Source organism: Chlamydotis macqueenii, chromosome 9, assembly GCF_036417535.1.
Source record: "Chlamydotis macqueenii isolate bChlMac1 chromosome 9, bChlMac1.mat, whole genome shotgun sequence".
NCBI classification, from domain to species: domain Eukaryota; kingdom Metazoa; phylum Chordata; class Aves; order Otidiformes; family Otididae; genus Chlamydotis; species Chlamydotis macqueenii.
Window position 1 is genome coordinate 7,959,598 of NC_141564.1, and position 23,093 is coordinate 7,982,690.

At 44.7% G+C, this 23,093-nt stretch overlaps 1 protein-coding gene across 5 annotated transcripts; it reads left to right on the forward strand.

The window, feature by feature from the left end:
* Positions 1–265: 265 nt before the first annotated feature.
* On the forward strand, positions 266–21,436 carry SAP130 (Sin3A associated protein 130). 5 transcript variants are annotated; one of them, XR_015259344.1, is made up of 22 exons: positions 266–330; positions 1,072–1,198; positions 2,026–2,261; positions 2,846–3,004; positions 4,138–4,249; positions 5,642–5,766; positions 6,607–6,731; positions 7,317–7,467; positions 7,688–7,778; positions 8,055–8,159; positions 9,221–9,362; positions 9,634–9,755; positions 12,327–12,629; positions 13,617–13,794; positions 15,016–15,120; positions 15,864–16,225; positions 17,699–17,947; positions 18,252–18,377; positions 19,328–19,431; positions 19,676–19,808; positions 20,116–20,229; positions 20,448–20,471. XR_015259344.1 is itself a non-coding variant. In XM_086754468.1 (21 exons), exons 2-21 carry the CDS (start codon positions 1,087–1,089, stop codon positions 20,604–20,606), a joined length of 3,180 nt encoding a protein of 1,059 aa, XP_086610594.1. In that variant the 5' UTR covers positions 266–330; positions 1,072–1,086; the 3' UTR covers positions 20,607–21,436. The 5 variants fall into 5 exon arrangements, 4 of the variants coding, with proteins under 4 accessions (XP_086610594.1, XP_086610597.1, XP_086610596.1 ...); XM_086754468.1 differs by lacking the exon at positions 19,676–19,808 and having other exon boundaries at positions 20,448–21,436; XM_086754471.1 differs by lacking the exon at positions 19,676–19,808 and having other exon boundaries at positions 17,702–17,947; positions 20,448–21,436.
* Positions 21,437–23,093: the final 1,657 nt, after the last annotated feature.

Sequence of the window (23,093 nt, forward strand, 5' to 3'; positions counted from 1 at the left end):
GCCACCCCCCGGGCGCCGCCTCGCCCGCAGCCGCCGCCAAGCGGTCCTGCCCCCACCGCGTTACCCCGGAAACCGCTACACCAATCGCACGCCCAGACGAGGCACCGCCCCCCCCAGAGTCTCGCGAGACCTCTGCCCGGCGGGGTGCTGGCGTGGACTACATCTCCCAGCAGCCCCCGGGAAGCGCCCGCCAATGGGGCGGGGGGCGCTGGGAGGGCGGGGCTGGCGGGGGCCAATCCGCCGCGGGTAACTGCGGCGGCGGAAGCAGAGCTCGGTTCTCGGTGGCGGCGGCAGCTCAGCGGCAGCTGCCGAGGGGAGCCTCGGGTACAGGTAACGCTGCGGGCAGCGCCGCCGGCACCGCCTGGCTCCGGCGACTGAGGGCGGCTCCGGCGAAGGGCTGCGGCCGGGGGGCGGTGCCAGCGGCTGCCGGTCGCTGCTTCAGAGCGTGGCGGCGAGGGGGGAGCCCGCGCCCGGCGGCAACGCTGTGGAGCGGGGCGAGCGGCTGAGGCGGCGAGGAGAGGGGCGGGGCCCTGCGCGGCGGCGGGACCGGGGCGGGAGGGCGGGAAGGGATGGGGCCAGGGTCAGGGTCAGGGCAGGGGAGAACACAGCAGCGCAGAGTCGGGCAGGGCGCGGCAGGGCCGGGCGCTGCGGGTCCCGCTCGGTGCGGGCAGGGGCGGCACCCGGCGCCCCCGCGCTCCCAGGAACATCCGGGCCCTGCGACCCCTCACGGCTGCGGGGCGGGCCCGGGCGGCACGGCCGGCCCTCACTGGCCAGCGCCGCCCTCCCCGCCATTGGCTCGCCACCTCGTGAGGTCATTATTACGATCGCTCCTCACTGGCTGGGGAGGCCTGCGCTGGATTGGCTGCCGTGGCCGGGACGCGCCGCATTGGCGCAGGGTTGGCAGAGCCGCTAGAGCCGCGCCCAATGAACGGGGCGGGAGCGGGGGGCGGTGCCTGCCGGGGGTGTTGTGAGGCGGGGGGCGGCGCCTGCCGGGCGTGTTGTGAGGCGGCGGTGGGAGGGGAGGGGTCGCCGGTAGCGCGACGCGTTGTGACGCAATGTAACGGTCGGCAGTGCCCGCAGGCGGAGATGAGCTCGCAGCAGTTCCCCCGCTCGGGCGCGCCGCCCACCGGTCTGGGACCAGCGCCGCCGCCCATCCCCACCAGCGGCTCCGCTGGGCTCCTCGCCCCCGCCGCCACAGGTAAGCGGGCGCCGGGCCCCGCCGGGGAGGAGGGGGGGCGATCCCAGGCGGTGTGCAGGGACGCGGTCGCGGGGGGCGTGGGGCGGCCCACCGGGCAGCCGCCCCGGCCACGAACGCGGAGAGCAGCGCGGGGATCGGAGATCCGTCCGGTTGCTGGCTCTGAGCTCGGCGCCGGGGCGGCCGTGCGCCTTTGCTCGGCTGGCGGCCCCGGCAGCTCGGCGCCCGCCTGTTTTGAGCAGAGGAGCGATGAGTGAGGGGGGAACGCTTCGCGTAGCTGAAAACGGGGCGGGGGCCCGGTTCTAGTCCGAGCTGGCCCCGCCCAGCTGAGGGGGCGGCCAGGGGTGACAGGGAGGGAGAGTGGCGCCGTGTTCAGGAGGGTTCGTATTTGCTTTTCAGCGTGATTTTCAGGTACATATGTGTTATGTGTTTCAGGTACATAACACGTTAAATTTAATACCACCTGTTTGATGTGGGACTTTATGGCGGTTACTTAGATAATTAAGTATTTTTCACTTGAAGATAAAAATTAGTCAATCTTTCTTTGAGGCAAGTATTCAGTTGGACTTCTCAGAGATGACCCCAGCTTGCCCGGCATTACAAGGCCCTTCAGTTCCGAGGGGAACTGGCTGCAGCAGTGCCAGAGTTCCTAGGGTCTTCCTCATTGGCATATGTTTAGTTGTAAGGGTGAATTTCTTTAATTTAAGTTGTTTCCTTTTGCATGTGGGTTTCTGACATAACATTTCTGATCTGGTGGGTGAGCAGTGTGAACTTGTCAACCTTTTTTACCTTGTTCCTCAGAGTTCCTTTTTTTTTTTTTTTTTTGCTAGTGACTGATGAATCTAGTCGCGATTCAGAAGTTGCTCCTAGAGAGCACATCGGCCCTGGCGGCTCTATACAACCTCGAGAAGAAAAGCAGGAACCAGTGGTGGTTCGGCCATATCCACAGGTTCAGATGTTGACGCAGCACCACCCTGTCCAGTCTGGTGCCCCGGTGACAGTGACAGCACCACCAGCACATCTGACTCCAGCTGTGCCACTTTCCTTTTCAGATGGACTTATGAAGGTAACAAGGAGGTTCACAAGTCTTAAGGGAAAAAAGTACAATCTATATTACAAGTTAGAGTGTTGAGGAAAAATAAATTACACTGAAAACTTCCTTGCTTTTGTTTCTTAAGCTTTCCTTGTGTGCTTCTACTGACTGCACACTGCCTCCTGAGTTTAGCTGTTCCACATGATACACTGAGGACTTCGCGGTATCACAGCATTATTTTTGAGGGGGGGGTGTTTATCTCTTAAGAGTGACTTGAAGTAGTTTTTGAAATCTTCCCTTTTCTCTGCAGGAGTGGATGAGAATATCAAATTAACTGTTAAACACCCAGTGTCTGTAGGGGAATATCATAGCCTTAACAGATTCCACTTGTGACTTGTACCACATGTTAAAAGCTGCCTATTTCCAGTACAAATAATGGCCTTTCTTTGTCCCAAATGAAAATGGAGTAGCTCCAAATATGATCAGTATCCTTCCTCTCCAAATACTTAACGATACTTAGCCTTGCACAAAGCTAACTTTCTCTCCAGGCTTTGACCCCTCAAAATTTCTGCTTCAGCATTGAGCTGCCAATGTTTCTGTCTTTGTATTTCTTGTAGCCTCCCTTGAAGCCCACCATGCCCAGCCGGCCCATTGCTCCTGCTCCACCCTCTACTCTCTCGGCTCCCACAAAGGTTCCTGGGCAAGTTACTGTGACCATGGAAAGCAACATACCACAGGCTCCGACAATTCCTGTGGCAACAATCAGCGGGCAACAGGTTTGGCTTTTTGTTGTGTTTTTTGGTTTGTTTCTTTTTTTTTCTTTTTTTCCTGTTCCAGCTCACTGCATGGTCAGCTCAATACTGATATTGGTACAACTGAGGTGGGCTCTTGCAGCAGGAGGGAAGGCAGAGAGAGCAGGGGTCTCCATTCAGTGACCACTGGTCGTCGGATCAGTTCTGCTTGGAGCATCAAACCTCAGACTCAGTTATCACTAGCTCTTTAGAAGGCTGCTGGTTTGTTGTAATTGTCCGACTGACGTAGCACAGTGAGGCTGTGATAGCAGAGCCGTATCCAAAAGCTGCTATGAAACAGAGTCTTCTCTTAGAAGCTCCTACTGTTTCAATATCACTGGGAGGATTTCTAGTGTAGATAAACTAATTCATTGCTGTAGTGTTCTTTAGCTCTCCTGGGAACAGATTGGAAGAAACTGGTGAACTGTTCATGGTTTTGCAATGTATTCTTGTTAAACCACTAGTGACAAAATTTGAGAGGGGGGAGGTGTAGATAATGGTTTAGACATTTTTTTCCCCTGTAACTTTGTCTGCAGAGCCACTCCTTGTGATTTGCAACCAATTTCCCAGAACACTCATCACTAAACCTCTGAAGTCTCAGGGTTTTGGTGTAAAATGCCTTTAGGTAGAGTTGAATTTGGCTGGCTACAGATGTGCAGCAGTTTCAGTGGATTTTTATCTTTATTAATATCCTTGGGAAGTCCAGAATTATGAGAAAATAGAATTGATTTGTTGCAGCATTTGCCGAATTCCCACTGTTTTCTTTATTTTACTGGCCATTTGGTGAGAATCTAGGCCTTAAAAGTCACTAACGGTGCAAGGGCCATCTCTCTGACCCTGGGTGATTGTTGACTGACTGTCACCCATGTGCCAACCAGAAAAACAGATCAGTGAAACAGATAAATGTTTACATTTTCCACAGCGGGTTCTGTAACTTTATCCTGTAGAAACACCTGCCTCTTTCTCCACTCAATTTGTAAAGCATGCAACCTTTGTACACCAAGTATTTCTACAAAATCTCTCTCCTGTCTCGCATATGGTACTGCTGTTAGTGTGGCCATTCATTCTTGTCAACACAGCGCATCGTTTATTTTGGGTTTTGTTATTTAACTCTGCAGGGGCATCCTAGTAACTTGCATCATATCATGGCTACCAATGTGCAGATGTCTATCATCAGAAGTAGTGCTCCTGGGCCTCCGCTACACATTGGAGCTTCTCACCTACCCCGAGGTAAAGATCTAGCTGTGCTATCCCTGCCTTCAGTTCACAGCCTCTCAGGGAAGGTGCATCAGGCCTTCACCTCTAAAAATTCTCCTCACTGCTAACGCAGCTGATACTTCAGCTGTTAAAACTGCTGGCATAAATAGGTGACTGCTGGCCTTTCAAGCATTATGTTGCCTTCAGCCATTTAGGCCAGGACTGTGTGACAGTATTTAAAATGCTGGCACATACCGTTACATCTGTTATTCTAGTTCTGTGCTGTTAAAACACAAGTGCTTTCAAGAAAAAATATACACTGGTATAGACTGACCTGTCCTGCAAAATGTCATCTGTGTTCTCGGCAGCAAGTGTTGTTCAGCTATGACAGTGGCACCTGAGCAGCTGTGAGGCATATTCTTGTACCCACCTGTCACGGGATCACTCGTGCATTTTTGGGCAAGCTAACATACTGTATTGTGTGCATTTGCATTTACCCTTGAGTTAAATGGTGGTGCTAACTACAGGCTCTTGTCTCCCAGGATTTTGATTGCTACGGTTTACAAAACAGGAGATCAGCCACTTAAAAGAAGCCCTGTGCTCAATACAGTCTGTCTGATTTCTGACGGCAGTTTTACTTTCAAAAAGCTTATGTGTTGTGTTTCCAGTTCGACTTTAAACTGATTTGAATTCAAAGTACCATTTATATTTTTATTTCTTTTCATATTTGACATTATTTGGTCACTCATGAAAAATAAATTGACATGAGCAAAGATCTGGTCTTTTAAAAGAGTAGGTGGAAGGACTGTGCAGGTCCATTTGTAGCTGAAGTAAAATGTAGTCTTGTTATCTTGATTCTTGTGGGACAGCTGCCACAAACTTTGTACAGTCACTACAGTAGACAAATTAACCAAAGTCTATGCTATTGCAGCTTTAAAAGTTAATTGGGTTTTCTTGTTTGATTGGTTTTGTTTCTTGGTTTGTTTTTTTTTTTTTCTTCTATTGCACATGTATTTTGATTCTGAACTTCATCAAGTACAGAAAGATTATTGTTGGTATCAGGTGACTTAATTACACATTAGCCCAGTGATCAAACTGTTTGAATTATTTCTTTTGACTTCCATAGCTTGGAATAGAAAAAGATTGGATTTGCAATATAGGGTTATTATAGGGGAAGTATCAATATATGAAGTATCAATAAAGCCAATTTGTTTAAAATAATACCTGCCCTTCTCCACATACTGTTGTTAACCTTACATGTATTTGTTGCAAGCCTTACTTTTAAGCCAGTGTCACCTGGACTGGCATAAGTATGAAATACATTCAGACTGAAATAGATACCAGCTAACATCAGAGTCTGTCTCTGCGGTTGTAATGGAGCCATTTGGGTGTACGGTGTTTTAACACACTTGGTTTGTTTCCCAGGTGCAGCAGCTGCTGCAGTGATGTCCAGTTCCAAAGTAACTACAGTCCTGAGACCAGCTTCGCAGTTGCCAAATGCAGCTACAGCCCAGCCAGCAGTTCAGCACATCATTCACCAGCCAATCCAGGCAGGTAGCAGCCAGGCAGCTCTGCAGAATGCTGACCGCCAGCTCCAAATTCTTCCTGGCACTTCCTTGTAATTGTGTATTTACTGGGCTGAAGGCTACTGTCAGATCTCTTCCAGTTCTGTTTCTCCGGTACCAGTTTCTACTAGCAAGTACTGAAATAGTTGCATTAGTCCTATGGCTTTATTCCCTTTGTAGACTTGGTGCCAGAAATTGTGTTTTTAGCTGTCTCCAAAGTGCTTAGAAACTGGGAAGAGGATTTAGTTCAGATACACTAAAGTTTTAAAGTCTGAAAAGTCTGGTGCAATATGTTCATATTGATTTATTCTTAAATGTAGATCTTGACATAAATTTTGAAAATCTCATTTTAATATGCTTCTGTATGTCTCTGTTTATATGTACGTGTAAGAAGATTGTAGATATCATCTCCCTGCAGTAGTACTAGAGTTCAATGTTAGGATAAGGGGCTGAACATCCTTACTTTGTGCTTTCAGTCCGGATCCCGATGTAATCACCTTTGACTTCCTGCATATACTTGGATCAGTTTCTTTTTATTCTAAAGGAAACTGATCTTTGGGTTTTTTTTCCTAAACACCTTAAAGGGATCTGGTCCTGCTAACTTTGTCAGTTACTGATTCCTATGAGGTACACACTTTGAAAACCAGGACAGATTTGCTCAGGAGCTTGCAGACCAAGTCAGAAAGACTGTAAATGTCTTAGAATGCCAGAACTTAGTGATAAGATCTAGAAAAAAAAACCAGATTTAGACAAGTAATTCCTAGTCATTATCTAAATAGAAGAATTTATTTTTTGAAAGTGTCTCTCTTTGACTCGTTTTTTCAGTCTCGTCCTCCTGTGACAACTTCGAGCACTATTCCTCCAGCTGTGGTGGCAACTGTCTCGGCCACAAGAGCTCAGTCCCCTGTCATAACTACAACAGCAGCACATGCTACAGAGTCAACACTCAGGTAAAGCTGCTTGGAAACCTACAGTGCTCTGACTTTACAGAGGCTGCAGGAAGGGGAAACACATGTGTTAATCATCCAGAGCTGATAATCCTCTGGATGTGGGATGATACTATATAGAAATAATAAGGCTTGCACAGTGCAAATTCTTTCAGTTCTATGAAAAAAAAAAAAAATTACTATAAATTTGAACTGTTGCTCTGTGTTCCGAGCTTAATGAATCAGATGTCATCTCCTGCTTCCTGCAAAGCAGAGTTCCTGTTATAGAACTTGTGGCTAATTCAGCCCATCTTTTTCCTGAAGACACAGTGAAAAAATGACACACAAATGTTGAAAAGCATCTCTGACAGAAAGTCTTTTTTTATTAGCTGATAAGCATTATTAAGTCTGCCCTCCTAGTTGGGTACTTATGGAAGATGAGGACAGAACAGTGTAGTTAAAGCAGCAGCAGAAATTGACCATCTATTTAATAGCAGTGCTGCTTTCAAAGAGAAAGAGACCAAGGCCTGATGTGTGTCCCTGCATCTTATCTTTCAGATTTAGTATCCACGTGGTTATCTTCATAAATGTTTTTCTTTTTCTCTCCAGTCGACCCACCCTGTCTATCCAGCAGCACCCGCCCTCTGCAGCTATTAGCATTCAGCGGCCTGCGCAGCCGAGGGACACGGCCACTCGGATTACACTACCGTCTCACCCAGCCATAGGAACACAGAAGCCGCAGCTCCACACCATGGCTCAGGTAAACTGCAAGAAGGAGAATAAAAAACAAACTCTTGCTTTTTCTGGACATCTTTTTTGTTTCTACATTGAGTGCTAAGATTAAGTTTAGGAAAAGAGTTAGTATTAGGATAGAAGAAATTCATGTTCTTTACAGTCAATGCAGCATGATTCTGTACTAAGTAAATATTTTAAATATACTAGTCTTTTAACTTGAATATTTTTTTCTTTTATTTTTATAGAAAACCATTTTTAGTACTGGTACTCCGGTGGCAGCAGCAACAGTGGCACCTATTTTGGCAACAAATACAATTGCTTCAGCAACCACAGCTGGTGAGTATTCATCATGCTATTGTGGGAGAGTTGTGGAGTATGGGTTTTGTTGAGTTTTTTTGTTTTTCCTCCTTGAAGGTGAGACCTGATTACTTCTGAGGAATTCTTTATTTACAGTAAAGATCGCATTTGAAAGTGCATTAGCAGACTTCAGGAAAGAAATTGCTGGGTTCTTCAGGGAGGTTGTCTGGGTTGGGGTTTTTGCCCTCTTTGTTTGGATATACACTGCTGCGATAGGGTTCCCTAGAACGATCTTGTATGCTTCTTTTTCTTTAGGTTCTGTGTCTCACACCCAAGCGCCTACAAGCACCATTGTCACCATGACAATGCCCTCCCATTCTTCCCATGCTACAGCTGTCACGACCTCAAACATCCCAGTTGGTGAGTGGTTTCAGTTTTAAGAAGAGTGTGTAACTGATGCTTCAATTTTCTGTTTATGCTAGTAGTGTTTGTGCACACTAGCAAATTAAGGAAGGGAAGAAAATAAGTTCAAACTGGGAGAAACCAATTAACGTGCCTACTGTGGCATAGCTTTTTTAATACCAGGACAAAACAGATGTTCTAGGAGAATGAAGTAAGTATAAAATGGCTCATTAACTTACTCAATAGAATTTTTAGATTAACTTGGGCCTTTTGGCATTTCAGAACCTGCATTTTGTATACTAGAAGTTGTAACTGCTTGGTGATAGAATATGGCTTTCATAGTTGATTCTTGTGAGTTCCTTCCTATGCTTCTTGAGGCGTTAGGTGTAGCCCTGAGTTTGGTTAGTGTGTTCGTTTGGAGGTAAAACACTATGATTTAAAGGTGGGAAACTTATATGCCCAGATGTGGAATGTGCCTGAGATGTTTCCAACAGAACTGCATAAGTTTCCTTTTGTTCATCTGTTTTCCTGCTGAGGTTCTTTTGAAATCTTGTAATATCTTTCCCTGCCATAAATTTCCAAGGAGTGAAGGTGTGTTTTGATACATCAGTGTTTTCCTGTAATGCTTTTGTAGGTGTTTTCTTTCTTTTTTTGTCCTTTCTCTGTGTGTACTTGCCTGCCTTGATCTCTTTTTCCCTTGATCTCTGTCAAGTTTTGCTTTGAACATGTAGATAAATAAGTTCTTGACTACAGAAAGGATTGGGCTGATTCTCAGGAAAAAAAAATCATTTAGGCACTAGAGTAACTTAGTCTGTTAGAGAGTATAACTTATGTACGCATTTAAAATGTCCTTCTATTCTGGTATAAACTGATGAAAAATGCTTCTGTTCCCTTGTTCTTTTTTCCTGTTGAGGAAACCTATCATCACTGTGGATAGGAAATCATCTGAAGATGGAGTGGCTTTTTATTTGGCAGAGGGGCAGCATTGGAGTTTTTGCCAGGAGAATTAATCTTGACTTTGCAGTGTCTACCAACCTTTCCTTTGACTGTTAACTGATTACATGTTTGTCTTTGTGCAGCTAAAGTGGTTCCTCAGCAAATCACGCATACTTCTCCCCGGATCCAGTCTGATTACGCAGCAGAGAGGAGTAATCTTATACCCCTCTCTAGTCACCGGGCGTCTCCAAACCCAGTAGCAATGGAAACCAGAAATGACAACAGGTGGGGAAATAACAGCTCTATGAATAAGTGTGTGTGAGAGTAGGTTTTGAGTGCCTTGCTGCTTTTCCAGGTTCTGCTAAGCTGGAAATAATGCGTTTTAAAAACCTGAGGTAGGGGGGACTTGGTAGTTTTGAATTCATCATGGTAGTTGAGATACTCAGTAGCTTATGACAGATGAGATTACAGAACTCAGAGGGGGGTGGCCCAAAGTCAGGGGCTGAAGGTGAACTGTTGAAATGATGTGTGTAATACTTGCTCTCTTTGGCTGTAGGCAGTCGGTGCCTGTCCAATTCCAGTATTTCTTACCAACGTACCCGCCCTCTGCCTATCCTTTGACTGCGCACACCTATACCCCCATCACCAGCTCAGTGTCCACCATTCGCCAATACCCAGGTAAGACCAGCTCTGGGGCAGCTGACTTTGATGCTTTGTTCAGTCGTTAGCTTATGTATGAGCTTTAGTGGTGGGAGAAGCTGAGAGGCTTTTATGCTTCACTGATGATTTGTCACGGAGTCTTTGACTGAGGGGAAAACTTACAGGCAAGGGGCATCGAACTACTTCAGAGGCTTACTAAATACAGCTAATAATTTTCTCAGGAGTTTCACATTTGATACCCAAGGATTTGCATCTCTGTAAGTTAAAATTTTGGATTTCACAAATCAAAACAATTAAACTCCTCCAAAACAGTTTCTGATGCCTCTTAATTCCCTACTGTTCCGAGAAGGCCATTTCATCTCTTTCAGTAGAATGTACAGTTTGAGAGAGAAATCTGAACCAAAAATGGGAAAAATAAGCTGCCTTGCACACTTTCATGTTAGTGCTTTGTTTGTGTTTTTTTTTTTAATGGGGCAATAACATGTCTGAATTGTTGCAGTAACTTATGGAAGTCAAAAATCATGTGTAATGTGAGCCCATGTCCTCAACCCAAACTTAGGTAATTCTATGTGACAAAATTTGGAGTGCTTTTACCTTACTGAGTTGTTTAGGACTGCTCCCTGTAACGTGGTAATCTCCATAATCCAAACCCTAGGAATCTTGATTTTCATGGAAGATCTGTGTCTGCTGACAGCATGTTACCCTTGAGCAGTGTAGAGGGAATTTGGAAGCACTTGGAGGTGGCCAAGCCCATTTGCTACATGAGAAAGTATGCACAGGGGATGGATGAGTTACTGGGGCCTCTTCTTTCTGTCACTGAAATTCCAGTGAAAAGTTGCAAGTCCTGACTGTAAGTCATGTCAAGATTTGAGGTGGGCTTTCATGATGATTCAGTGACTCACAAAAGGGATGGGTGAGCTGCTTTTGTATCTTCTTGCACTTTGGCAGAAGGTGTTAAAGGAGAAAGTGCGAGTGCTGGTACTTGGTGCTGGCTGCTGAGGTTGAGGAGTGGTTACAGAGCCCCTGGTAGAACACGATTGCAGACCATCAGGAGTTCCAGTTCTGGTAGTGTACTGGGGCTAATTGTAATGTTTTAAAAAGCAGATGTAGGTTCTTTGTCAGGAGCTCACTGACAGAAGATATTCTGCTTTTTTAATTGATTTTATGCATCAGTTGAAGGTACTAATTATGGCAGTAACTGGTGACAACTCAAAGCAGAGGATTCAGGGTATCAGGAGGGACATGAACCTGTGCTGAGCGCAGCCAAGCGAGAGCTTAGATAAAAGTGCAGAGGAGACTTTTAAAAAGATCACTGAGATAAGGAGAGTTAATGCAGAATTTTGAGGAAGAGTGTTGGCTTTGGCTTTCCAAATTCTGTTTGTGTTTTATATAGTTTCCCAAAGGGATTTTGTTGGATACAAAGTTCTGCAACAGCAGTGTTTCACATAAGGTTTTCCACTAAGAGAGTTAACATGCCATTCTTTATACAGAAGCCACTTTCAGGGACCTGGTAACGGATTTCAGGTTTTTGACAGCTGTTTTTAGAGTGTCTTGTCAGCACAAGAACTTAATCGAAATCCTGTGACAGTGACAAAACCAGCTTGTTTTGCGATGAGAGGGCTCTCCATTGTTAGCAAGCAAGTCCATTGCTGGCAAGTTCGCACTTGTATTCTGTGTATGGCTGCAGAAACCATGGTGCTGTTCTGTAAAGACTGAAGATCTGGGAACTGCAGGCAGTCTAACAGTATTGTTAAGTGCTGCCTGGGAGAAGTGTAACACACCCTACAGAGGATCTGGAAAGATGGATTCATAGGGGCTCAGAGCTGTGAATTCAAATAAATGAATTTAACTTCTTAGAACAGATGCTTCACTGGGAACCTTGTTGTGCCACAGAGAGATTTCATTGGAGCTGTGGGATCCAGCCTTTAATTGCAAACCCTGTTCTGAGCCAGATACAATTGTACTCAACTTCAGAACAGGTTTTCCACTTGTGCTAAGGAAATTATTATTTTTTTTTAATGATTATGTGGCTGGGGAAAGGGGATAAGGAAGTAAGCCCTGTTTTAAGGCACTTACACTTGAGTCTCCATTTTCTCTGCTTGCTCTTGTACAGCCAAAGGTTTGGAGTTCTTTAACTGATGTAATCATAAGCTCTGTAGAAAGACTGTTTTTTGAAAATAAATGGCTTTGTGGTTTGTTTTTTTTTTTAAGCAGGGAAAATGCCAAATGTTGGTACTTACAAGGATTGTAAGATGAGATAGTGAGCAAAAATAGTGCACAGCTTTCCGAGACTGGATGCTGGGTACACAAACGTAATTTGAGTCTAAATGTAGAGTTAAACTTGATCTTTTCTCTGTTGTTGCTATTTGAAATAGAAAATTGAATTGAAATAAACAGTAATGTTTAATTTTTCTGGAAAATGATCTGGCCTGTCCACTCTCAGATTTACTGCTTCAACAAGCAGGCTGGCAAATTAATTTTTCAAAGCAAAATAGTTTTTGAAAACAAATGTTTGAGTGAGAGGTGCTGGGGGGAACAGAGGTGACCCCTGGGGTGGGTGTGACGAGGTGTCTGTGTTGTTGCTCCCAGTTTCAGCCCAGGCACCCAACTCGGCCATCACAGCTCAGACTGGCGTCGGAGTGGCCTCCACTGTCCACCTCAACCCCATGCAGCTGATGACCGTTGACGCCTCCCATGCCCGTCACATCCAGGGCATCCAGCCGGCACCCATCAGTGCGCAGGGGATCCAGCCAGCGCCAATCAGTGCCCAGGGCATTCAGCCAGCACCAATCGGGACGCAGGGGCTCCACCCTGCCGCACCAATGGGCGCGCAGGGACTGCAGCCAGCACCAATCGGTGCTCAGCAGCCACAAGGCGACACCAAGACTTCAGGTAAGAGCAGCAGCAAAGCCCGTGCCTTGGGCCTCGTCAGAGCGACTGAGCTTCTGTCCTACTGATCTGGCTTTATTTTTTCTCTTAATCTGATTAATGATCTTGTCATAGTCTCTGTGGTCCAGTAGTGAACACTAAATACATTCATACACATATTCTCCCAGCAAATATTTTTACCTATTTCTTAATATTTTTTTAAAAGCATACTGAGTGGAGTGTGTCGGTAGCCCTGAATGGGTTAGCTCAGGGAAAAGACTGATAGTGCCTGAGCTGAAACAGTTCTCTTTGGTAAGGCCTTGTCAGAAAAGTAATTTACAAGTAATCTATGTTCTCCAAATTGTTCCGGCTACGCATTAGATTGCAGAAGCACGGCCAGGTACCTTCAGCAGTTGGTAACTTGGACTGTGATAGAAACCATCTTTCATTAAAAATGATGGATCTGGTGAAACGACAAAGAAATAGGATATGGCAGCCAAGAGACTGTGCTGTTTGCAAAGCTGGCAGACGTATTGCGTGGTGACTTCTGGACTGTCTGAATGCTCTGCATCAGTTAGTTGGCCAAACGGGCTTTGGCAGAGGGTCAGAACAGAAACACAGCTGACAGTGCTGAACTACAAGTGGCATAGATTGCCATGTAGACTCTACCAGGAGTGTTATCCTGTTGACCCAGTTGTGTTGGTGATCTCCCTATCGATTTCTGCTTTTTTCCATTTCTTCTGGAAAAGAGTATTTCCATAGCAGCAGTTGTTAGGCAGAGGGTAGCTTTCATCTTCCCTGCAGAAGGTTTGGTTACCAGGTTGCTTGTAGCAAAGGTGTGGCCTACAAAGCATTCTGAAAGCACTGCAATTGGAGATTGAGGGAGGCAAGGGAGCACGGACAACACGTGCACTCCAAACACCTGCTTTATCATCAAATTTCCTTAAATAACTGCTTCTGTTTCCTCTCTGTATCCATTCTCGCTGCTGTGTCAATGTCCGTGCTTCCCAGCAGTAGTCTTGGCAGATGGAGCCACCATTGTAGCCAATCCTATTAGCAACACGTTCAACACAGCTTCCGCAGCAACTACCGTCGTGCAAACCCATAGCCAGAGTGCCAGTGCCAGTGCACCAGCCCAGGGCTCTTCCCCGCGCCCGAGCATCCTCCGGAAGAAACCAACCACAGATGGGTGAGTAGAATTGAAGATAACATGTAAATGACACTTGTGTGCAATCTAGCCTGGCTAAAGGGAATCATTTCAGTGGAGATAAGAGAAGTTCTAGCAGATTATTCAGTCAGCAGTGGCTGCGAGTAACCTGCTGATCGGTGAAGCACACTTCTTTTCCTCCCCGAAGGTAGGATACAGTTTAATCTTGTCAGTAATAAAATGAGAAGGACAGTTTGTCTCCTAGCTCTTGAAAGTGACCTTTTGAGGGAAAGTGGATTTGAGGCTTGCTTTCTTAGTGTAATGAAAACAGAATTCATAATCTACTAAAATTAGAATTCTGTGCTTTGTCTTCAGAGCTTTTCTTGGAAGAATATGTGGATGAGTAGAAAGGATAGGATTAGTATCCTGCTGTGAAATCTCATTAGGAAAAAGGGAAGGAGTAACTTAAAATATTTTATGTTGTCTGTCTAATTTTAAATGCCTGAATAAAGAGGCAAGAGACGCCTTTAGAATTAATAATGCATTTCCTGCCAACTAACAAATGAAAACATTTGGAACTGATGTGTCCTGTGAGATTAAGGCAGAGAAGCTGCAGGCTGTAAAACTGAAACAGAAATTAAAGAAGCAGAGGTAGATCACTAAAGAATGTTTCCATTTGAGAGGTTGGATTATTCTGGACAACAACTTGACTTCCAGCCCCACAGGAGACTGAATGGTCTCTAAAATACTTTTCTGTATCCAGCCCTGTGCTGCCTAACATCCACATTCAGGGCTTGAGATCTCGGAGTCAGGCTGTTACACAGACTAGTCCAACTAAATTAAGCAGATGCCTATCTGAGCACTGTTTAGTTCCAGATTATTTGCTTGGTCTTGAAATAGCAGTGAAGGACAGTGGCATGGCCAGACCTCCCTTTGTCCACTGTTGGAGTCCAGCCGTCTCGGTAAGATGCTCTCTCTGACTTGTAGGATGAAAGTAAAGCTGGCATTCTTGGAGAAGCCCTAAATGGAGATGAGGCTAGGCCAGAGCAACTAATTTTTTGTCTTTAAAGAAAATAAATCTTAACATCTAATTTGAAAAGTAAAATTAGGCTTTTTCTGTAGTGAATGTTATACTGCAGACAGTGCAGTGATACAGCTTAACTCCTATCCTGGTTTGGGCAAGAGAGGGTTGACTTCTTTTCTCTCAGTGGTATTTGTCATTGCAGCAGAGTGGTGAGAATCTTAAATCTGTCTGTCTTACAGGCTGGCAGTCCGGAAAAGCTTAATTCCACCTCAGCCACCTGAAGTGGCTAGCACACGTGTCGAGAATACTATGCGAAGCACATCTGGATCACCAAGGCCTGCTGGGTAAGACTTGAGGGAACAACCAGCTGCATCATAAGTTTCATAGTATTTGTTTGATTTGTATTCTTTGGCTATTGGAGCATTTTCCTGGTTTTTGGGAAACTTAATCTTTGGATTTGTCAGTGTGACAACTTTGATCAGACTTGACTAGTTCTGCTGTTGTGAAGCTAAGGTAGTAAACTCTTAAAAGATACAGCTATGAGCTTTCATTAGAAGAAAAAATAAAACCCAAAACCAGAAACCCCTCTGCTGTTGTAAAGGATAGACATCTAAACTGTTTTTCTATAATACTTGAAAATTAACGCTGAGGAAAGGTAAATTGAGCTTGTACCCTGCTTCAGTTGAGTTCTGTAGCTGTACAATTTATTGTTTTGTAACTGTTATCCATAGTGGGAGCTCTTGCAAACAAAGCATGGGGAGCAGTACAGCTTTGGGTAAAAGTTCCTCTTGTCTGCAGTGTGAAACTGTCGTGCTCCTTTTACACATATTTTGACGTTACCTGGAGTTAGTGAGATTTGCTTGTTACAGTGAGTGGAAGAAAACAGCATCTCTAATAAATACAAAGGATTAGAAAAAGAGTGGAGGAGGAAATTTAACTAAGGTGACACCTCCTGTTGTTAAACACATTACTGAGCCAGGTGTTACTTGCAAGCATAGGAAAATGAGCTCGGCTCATTCACTCTGTGCTAGGTGGTCGTGACTGAGATGCAGTTAACTCAGTTTGTTTTGCTTTTTTTACGTTACAGTGCCAAGCCAAAACCTGAAATTCACGTGTCCATGGCCACTCCAGTCACCGTGTCTATGGAGGCAGTGCCTAATCAAGGCAGCGAGCAGCCTACCATTGCAGTCCCCCCTACCTCCCAGCAGCCCCCCTCTGCCATTCCAACAATCATCGCAGCAGCCAGTCCCACTTCGCAGCCTGCAGCAGCGCTGTCCACCATTCCAGGAGCTGTCCCGGCTGCTCCGCCAACTTCTACCACAATTGTGGCAGCACCCGCTCCTCCATCAACCATGAGCGGTGCCCTGTCAGCAGTGCTGGGTCCTGCGGTCCCAGAGATAAAAATCAAAGAGGAAGTGGAGCCTATGGACATAATGCGACCAGTATCTGGTAGGTTGTCACTAGTCATCAGGTTTCTTCTTTTGTTGTTGAGACAGTGGAGAAATTAGGAGGATTTTAACACATCCATCCTGAAAATGAAACTGCATCTCTTCCATGGTAGCACAGGACACCAGTCAAAGGGTTCCCATATGCCTTGTTACTCATAAAGTTCTTCTTTGCCTTCTCCCTGATCTCCTGTGAAATCACTTGTAATCGTGACTGCTTTGTTCCCTGTTCAAATGACCCAACTCCAAAGAGTCTGCGTGAATTCCCTGCTTAAAATGCACACGCTCAGCAGCAGTACCAATATGTTATGGGTCGGTTAATTTTAGTTTTCTCACAAATCCGACTGTTCCAAGTCCAAGGGCCTTTCTTGTATGTGGAGAATTAGTGGCCAGAGTAGGACTTCATGAGTATTTTTCTGTAGAACTTGTAAAAATATTCTTTATATTGCCATATTTACCCCGCTTGGCCATAGTTGCTATCAGATGGTGTGATCAGTAAAATTCAGATCCTTACGGGTCTCAGGTCAGGCGCTATACAGTGGCAAAATGATACGAATGCATCCCACGTTCTTGAGTATCAGAGTTCTATTTTAGTTGTAGGTTTTATCGCTTTCCTTAAAGCCGTATGTTGTCCTGGGATGAAAGAAGCTCCTTGCTACAGATGTCTCTGGAGCGCAGGCAGATAGCATTAAGCTCTTCAGAGTTCTTTTGCCTCTTACAAGTAATTGTGGGTATGCTGGATTGTCAAGAGATCCCATCCCAGAAGCTTAGCTGTGGCAGTAGCCATGGTCGATTGAGCTTTTCCCTCCAAATGTCAAGGAGTGTTCCCTCGAGCTACCTGGCGCTGTGCCGCCCACCTTCAGGGGTGTGTTGATTGGTGCAGTAACCTGCTGATGGAGTGCTGCTGACTTGGCAGTACAAGTAGGCTCTTGCAAAGAGAGCACTGCAGTCCCGATCTGACTGCACATGACTCTCCACTTGTAATACAAGAGGAAAGGGACTTGCTTGTTATTGACTGTGATCCATGCTGATGTACATACAAAGATATATTTTTTTTTTTCTTACAGTAACACAAGACAGATGTTAGCATGGATTCCTTTTTGTAGCATTAAGCTAACATAAACCTGATATATGAAGGAACTGAGGGACAATTGTCTCTGCTCTCATTCTTTATGCTTCTGCCTATGATACGCTAAGGATCTTAGCGTACAGGCTTGTACAAGCACTTGCTGCTGGCTCAGTATCTGGCCTTCTGCACGTATGGAGCTGAAGTGCTCATACACTTCATGCTCTTCACAATGTGCTGAAACAGGAACTACTGTTGGAGGTAGCATTCATAGAATCATAGAATCGTTTGGGTTGGAAGGGACCTTCAAAGGTCATCTAGTCCAACCCCCCCTGCATTCTCTAACATTCAGACAATGTTAGTGTGTTACCTTTACGCTGCTGATGGTTTGGGTTCTTCTCCTCTTCTCAGCAGTCCCTCCTTTGACTACAAGTACTGTGTCTCCGTCTTTGGCACTGCTGGCCAACAACCTTTCAATGCCTCCAAGTGATTTGCCACCTGGTGCCTCCCCAAGGAAGAAACCCCGTAAGCAGCAGCATGTCATCTCCACAGAGGAAGGGGACATGATGGAAACAAACAGCACTGATGATGAGAAATCCACTGCCAAAAGTTTGCTGGTGAAGGCAGAGAAGCGGAAGTCTCCTCCAAAGGAATATATAGGTAATGTAATCTCAAATGTCTTTTTTCCTATTCAAGTGTCTTATTGACTCTTCCATGTGTTTCTCAGAGAAGGTGCTCTGTCATTCTCCCACATCCTCAACATAAATAATACAGAATCCAAGCATCTGTTCCTCAGCACTTTCTGTATAGTGATGTTCAGGGAAAATGACCTTTCTCAACACATAGAGCGTCATTGTATATGAGGTGGTGCTTACTGATCTTTTGCTGGAGTTACTGTGTCTTGCTGATCTCCTACTTTCACCTACTTAATGATAATAGCAGTTTTCCCTGGCTCCTTTTCTAGATGAGGAAGGCGTAAGATACGTCCCTGTGCGTCCAAGGCCGCCTATCACGCTGCTCCGTCACTATCGCAATCCTTGGAAAGCTGCTTACCACCACTTTCAGAGATACAGTGACGTCCGGGTGAAAGGTCCGTCTGCTTCTTGTAGTCTGACAGTTTCATTCATTGGGGATGAACCCCTTCAGTGTACCTCTCTAGGGTGTCTGAGGAGCCTTCTTAGCTAGCTGGCGTTGAGAAGCAATCCCACAAAAAGGTTTTCATTGCAATTTGGAAAACAATGGTTGATCAAGCGAGCTAATGATTTTCATTAGCTAGATGTTGCTTAAATTTCTTCTACTCTCAAGGTAATGGAGGAAAGAAGCGAAGGACGCTATATAGAATGATATAGAATTATCTATTATTTTGTAAAAGAAAAAATTTTGTGGTTATTGATAAATTTATTTACATACAGTGATAGAAGCTTACTGAAGAAAGTAATCCTTAAAGAACTGACATGCTATGGTGATAGGCTGCAGCTTAGTTTTCTGATTTTCTTACTACTGAACAAACTTGCCAGTTTAATCAAAAACATTCTTAATTTAGTGTAACTAGTCTTGTCAACTAACAAAGGGGCTTTTAAAGAAGATTTTTTTTTTTTTCCTAATATGAAGAAAATTGAGAGCAGATACTGGTTTTTTTTAGGCTTTTGAGCTAATATCTTTGGGTTTTTTTAAGCTGATTGGGTTTTCACTACTGTGTAAATACATCAAGGAGGGAGTAGATATGTATTTCAGTGGTAAAGGGTGGACCTTTTTCATGCAGTCATTGAAACACTGAGTGCTACATTCTTTAACTGGGGAAAAAATGGGATATAATAGAGTTTTTCTGGAAATACAGATAACCTATTAATAAGTGAGAGCAGTGGTCAGATGAGTGACAGATGGGTATCTGCTTTCCTGTCTGAATCAAAACATTGCTCATTCTCATTTATGAGGATGTATGGAGAGCAGGATTTGGGTTAGTGATGTTTTTGTTTGAGAAGGAAGGCCTGGTGAACTCCAGACATTTGAATAACATACCTTTGTATTTCCTGCTGACAGAAGAGAAGAAGGCTATGCTACAGGAGATTGCCAATCAGAAGGGTGTGTCCTGTCGTGCACAAGGGTGGAAGGTCCATCTCTGTGCGGCACAGCTACTACAGCTGGTAGGTGAATGGGGCTTGCCAGCTTCCTACAACGTGGGGGAGCACAGACTTGTGTAAGGCAGGAGGATGTTTTTACAAACTCAGTACATGGTCATCTGACGTGGGGTAGTGTAAAGGAGCTGGTGTGTAGTGCCCAAAGGGAGTGGGACGTGCTTTCCCCTTTCTCAGGAATGTGGCGTAAGTGGCTTGGAAACTTAGAGTGTTGATTTTGATCCAGACATAAGAGCTGATGTATTTTGTACAGATGATCAAAATTGGCAACTCCCTCCTGCTGATGCACAGGTCTGAAGAAGCGTCTGTTTGGGATGGTGCGGCTGATCTGAGGAGGCAGCACTGATCCACATTCCTGGATGCTTCTGTTTCAGGTTGGGGGTGAGGTAGGTGCTCTGCATTCTAGCACCAAACTCCCCAAAACCTCTGCATTCCTGGAATAGTATTGTGAGAAATAGGGGAAACAGTTCTGGTTAGGATCCATGTTTGTTCAGAAGTGGAGCAATCCTGTAAATAGGATGTTAGTAAGAACGATAGTGCCACACTTTGTCAGAGGCTCCATCTTCTGAATTACTAACATGAGCAGCTGAGAGGGGAACAGATTATCATCTTCTCCGTGTAGCTTTCTTAATGTGGGCGAATGTTCTCTGGCCTCGTGGTGAACCTCCTCATGAAGCGCTAATGTCTTTTTAGACGAACCTGGAGCATGACGTGTATGAGAGACTGACTGCCCTACAGGAGGGACTCATTCCTAAGAAGAAGGCGGCGACCGATGATGACTTGCATCGAATCAATGAGCTGATACAGGTAGGTTCCTGTGGCCCCTCAGCCTGGCAGAACTGCTTTACCCTTGATTACAAAATAACCTACTGCAGTTAGTAAGAGCTGAAGCTGGCTTAAAAAAAAATACATAGGGACAGCTCCTGTGTTTCCAGTGTCATCAGTTACAAGTGGTATTAGGAAAAGGTACAGCAATTGCTTAGACTGGATGGTCTGCTGTTAATGATGACAGTGTTTCCTTTCAGGGGAATATGCAGAGGTGTAAACTTGTGATGGATCAAATCAATGAGGCTCGAGACTCCATGCTAAAGGTCTTGGATCACAAGGATCGTGTTTTGAAGCTTCTAAACAAGAATGGAACTGTCAAGAAAGTGTCCAAATTAAAGCGAAAGGAGAAGGCCTAAAGCCAGAACAATGACTCTGGAAATAGAGAACGGGTACAGAATGGAGTTGAACCTTTTTGTAGTTTGGGTTTATTTTTAAGCAGAGCATCTGAATAAAAAGGATGAGTTTAGGGAACAGATGGCAACAGACGGACATGTGAAGCCTGGTGACCCGAAGGGATTGTCACTGGTATGTCATAATGAACAACACTTTCTCTCAGGCTCATCCCTTTTTAAAGTCTTTCCAGTCCCATTTGTTTAACCCTCCTGATGTGTCAGTGCCTACTAATTGGAACTAGTGATGCAACGTGTGGTGGACAGTGCTCTCCTTCTGTTCTGCAGCTTAGGGGTAAATGTACACAAGGTGTGTATACACCTGTAACGCAAGAGTTTCTGCAGAGGACACCAGGAGCCTGGCATACAGGTATTGACCCAGACAGCCATGCTTCAAAGCATTGAAAATGACACCGCTTTCAGTTACCCCGTTCAGTTCTTGTTCTTCTGACTTCCCAGTGTCTGAAATAGCCTTCTTAAACCAGTGCCACTGCACTAGGAGATCTGCCACATTCAGCATCTACAATGGCTCAGAAGTCCTAGCTGTCAAGTTTAAAAAAAAAAAAAAAAAAAAGGAGGAAAAAAAAAAAAGCAGGGTGGGGGGAATAATTTCAAAGTGATTCTGTAGTGTCTGTGTGTGTGTGTGTGTGTGTGTGTGTCTGTGTTGGTGCTCTGGAATACTTGTTTTGAAGTACCTCTTGCAGCAGAGGACTTCCTGTAGCTGGTGTAATGTTAATTGTATGTACCACATACATCCTGAAAACATTAATAAAGGACTTGGAGGTTTTTGTATGTAAGCAGTTTGTATACCTTTACGCTAATGAAAATATTCAACCTGTAAACTCAAAACCAAGTTAAAACCTTGGAAGAAGAAACATAATGTTGGAAAGTAGCCAGCCTCTTGTGCTGCAGGGGCAGGATAACTTAGTTCACGTTTCAGCTCCTAAAGATGCAGTATGGATTGCCCCTGTGCAGCTGTGCATTTAACCTTTTTTTTTTTTTTTTTTGCCAAATCAGTTTATTTTCAGTCTCCTTAGCAGGAGGCTTCAGTTTCATGAACTAATTCTGTTTTAAGAATACTTTTTTTTTTTTCTCATCCAGTTATAGGGCTGTTATCTTGACTTTATTCAGAACTGAGTTCTTTCAGAAGTCAGACTAGAAAAAATGATATTTAATTCCTTATTTCTGCTCTTTTTAACTAGAGGAGTAAGTAGAATATCTGTATTCACACTGTTCTTTTGTTTTTAATACATGCAAAAAACCCAACTTCATATTTGTCTGTATGACAGTCTGATTTTCATATTAGCTTGATTTTTACTTTTGAAAATAAAAACACTTTCAGTGTAAGACACAATTCTAGCATAATGCTATTGTAGCTTTGGTAATAGGACAGTTATGGTAATTGTTTACTAATTTTCTTGACTAGAAGAAAGAAAACATCAAAATATCCCTATAGTTTCACAAGCCTGCAAGGACTGTGTGTGTTTATATGTGTATGTTGAAATGTAAGAGACTCTGGCACAGCGCAAATCAAAATGTGAAAGCTAAGAGGTGAAAAGGTGGGAATCAAATAAACTAAGCTGCTGCTTATCACCTCGTATTTCTTGTTCTTCAGGAACAGAACACGCACAACTAGTCAAGTATTTGTTTGACATTGTCATGGTAATAAAACACTGACACCACTACCACTCCTGGGTTCATAAAGACTGCACAAGAAGCTCACTCACCATTATAAAGTTGCCTTCTGTAGGGCTGAGAACTCTTTTGCATTGTCGGCAAAAGGCTTTTGGATGAAATCCATGGCATTACCAGCAAATGGTGAGATATTTCTGGGAGAAAAGAGAAATATTCTTTTAAGTACTGTAGCTGCATTATAATACTTGAAAGGATTAACAGCAAGCTTTTAATTTCTTCTGACTATTCTTATCTGGTTCTTTTGAAAGCCTCCTCTAGTAACCGTAGTTTTCATAAGCTGGTATTCAAGGCTATCATCCAGACTACAGTGATCTGCTACTCCGTAAGCTTAGGAGGGTAATTATTTCAGTGCTGTGCTGGGGCTGCGGAAACCACAGAGATCCTGTAGGAGAAAGTAAGATCCACTGACACTCAGCTGGATTTCTCCAACTGGTATTTTCTTACCTCTTATTTATTCCCGATGCTTAAATCGGGAATGGAATACAGAACTTCCATTTTACAAGCCTAAACAGCTAGGGCAGTTTGTTTCTCCTGAGGCGGAGCATGCAGTGTGCTTATACCGGGATCTGCAAAATGTGTTCTCCAGCTTTCTCGCGTTTTGAAACGTTCTCAGCAGGAAATCAGGAAGGAGCGCTGCGGCCCTGCGTCGCACACCTTGCCGGGCACCAAGAACCCCTCGTACAGCCGCAACGCCTCCACTCGTGCAGCGATCCTCCCCGCAGAGACCGAGCCGCTCCAACCCGCGGCGGCGAGCGCGCT

Excerpts from the sequence above, each read along its gene's own strand:
- SAP130 (XM_086754468.1), top strand. The coding sequence starts at position 1,087 with ATGAGCTCGCAGCAGTTCCCCCGCTCGGGCGCGCCGCCCACCGGTCTG. Across the intron at positions 6,732-7,316 it reads GCTACAGAGTCAACACTCAG|TCGACCCACCCTGTCTATCC; the intron begins GTAAAGCTGCTT and ends TTTTCTCTCCAG. Across the intron at positions 16,226-17,698 it reads CATAATGCGACCAGTATCTG|CAGTCCCTCCTTTGACTACA; the intron begins GTAGGTTGTCAC and ends TCCTCTTCTCAG.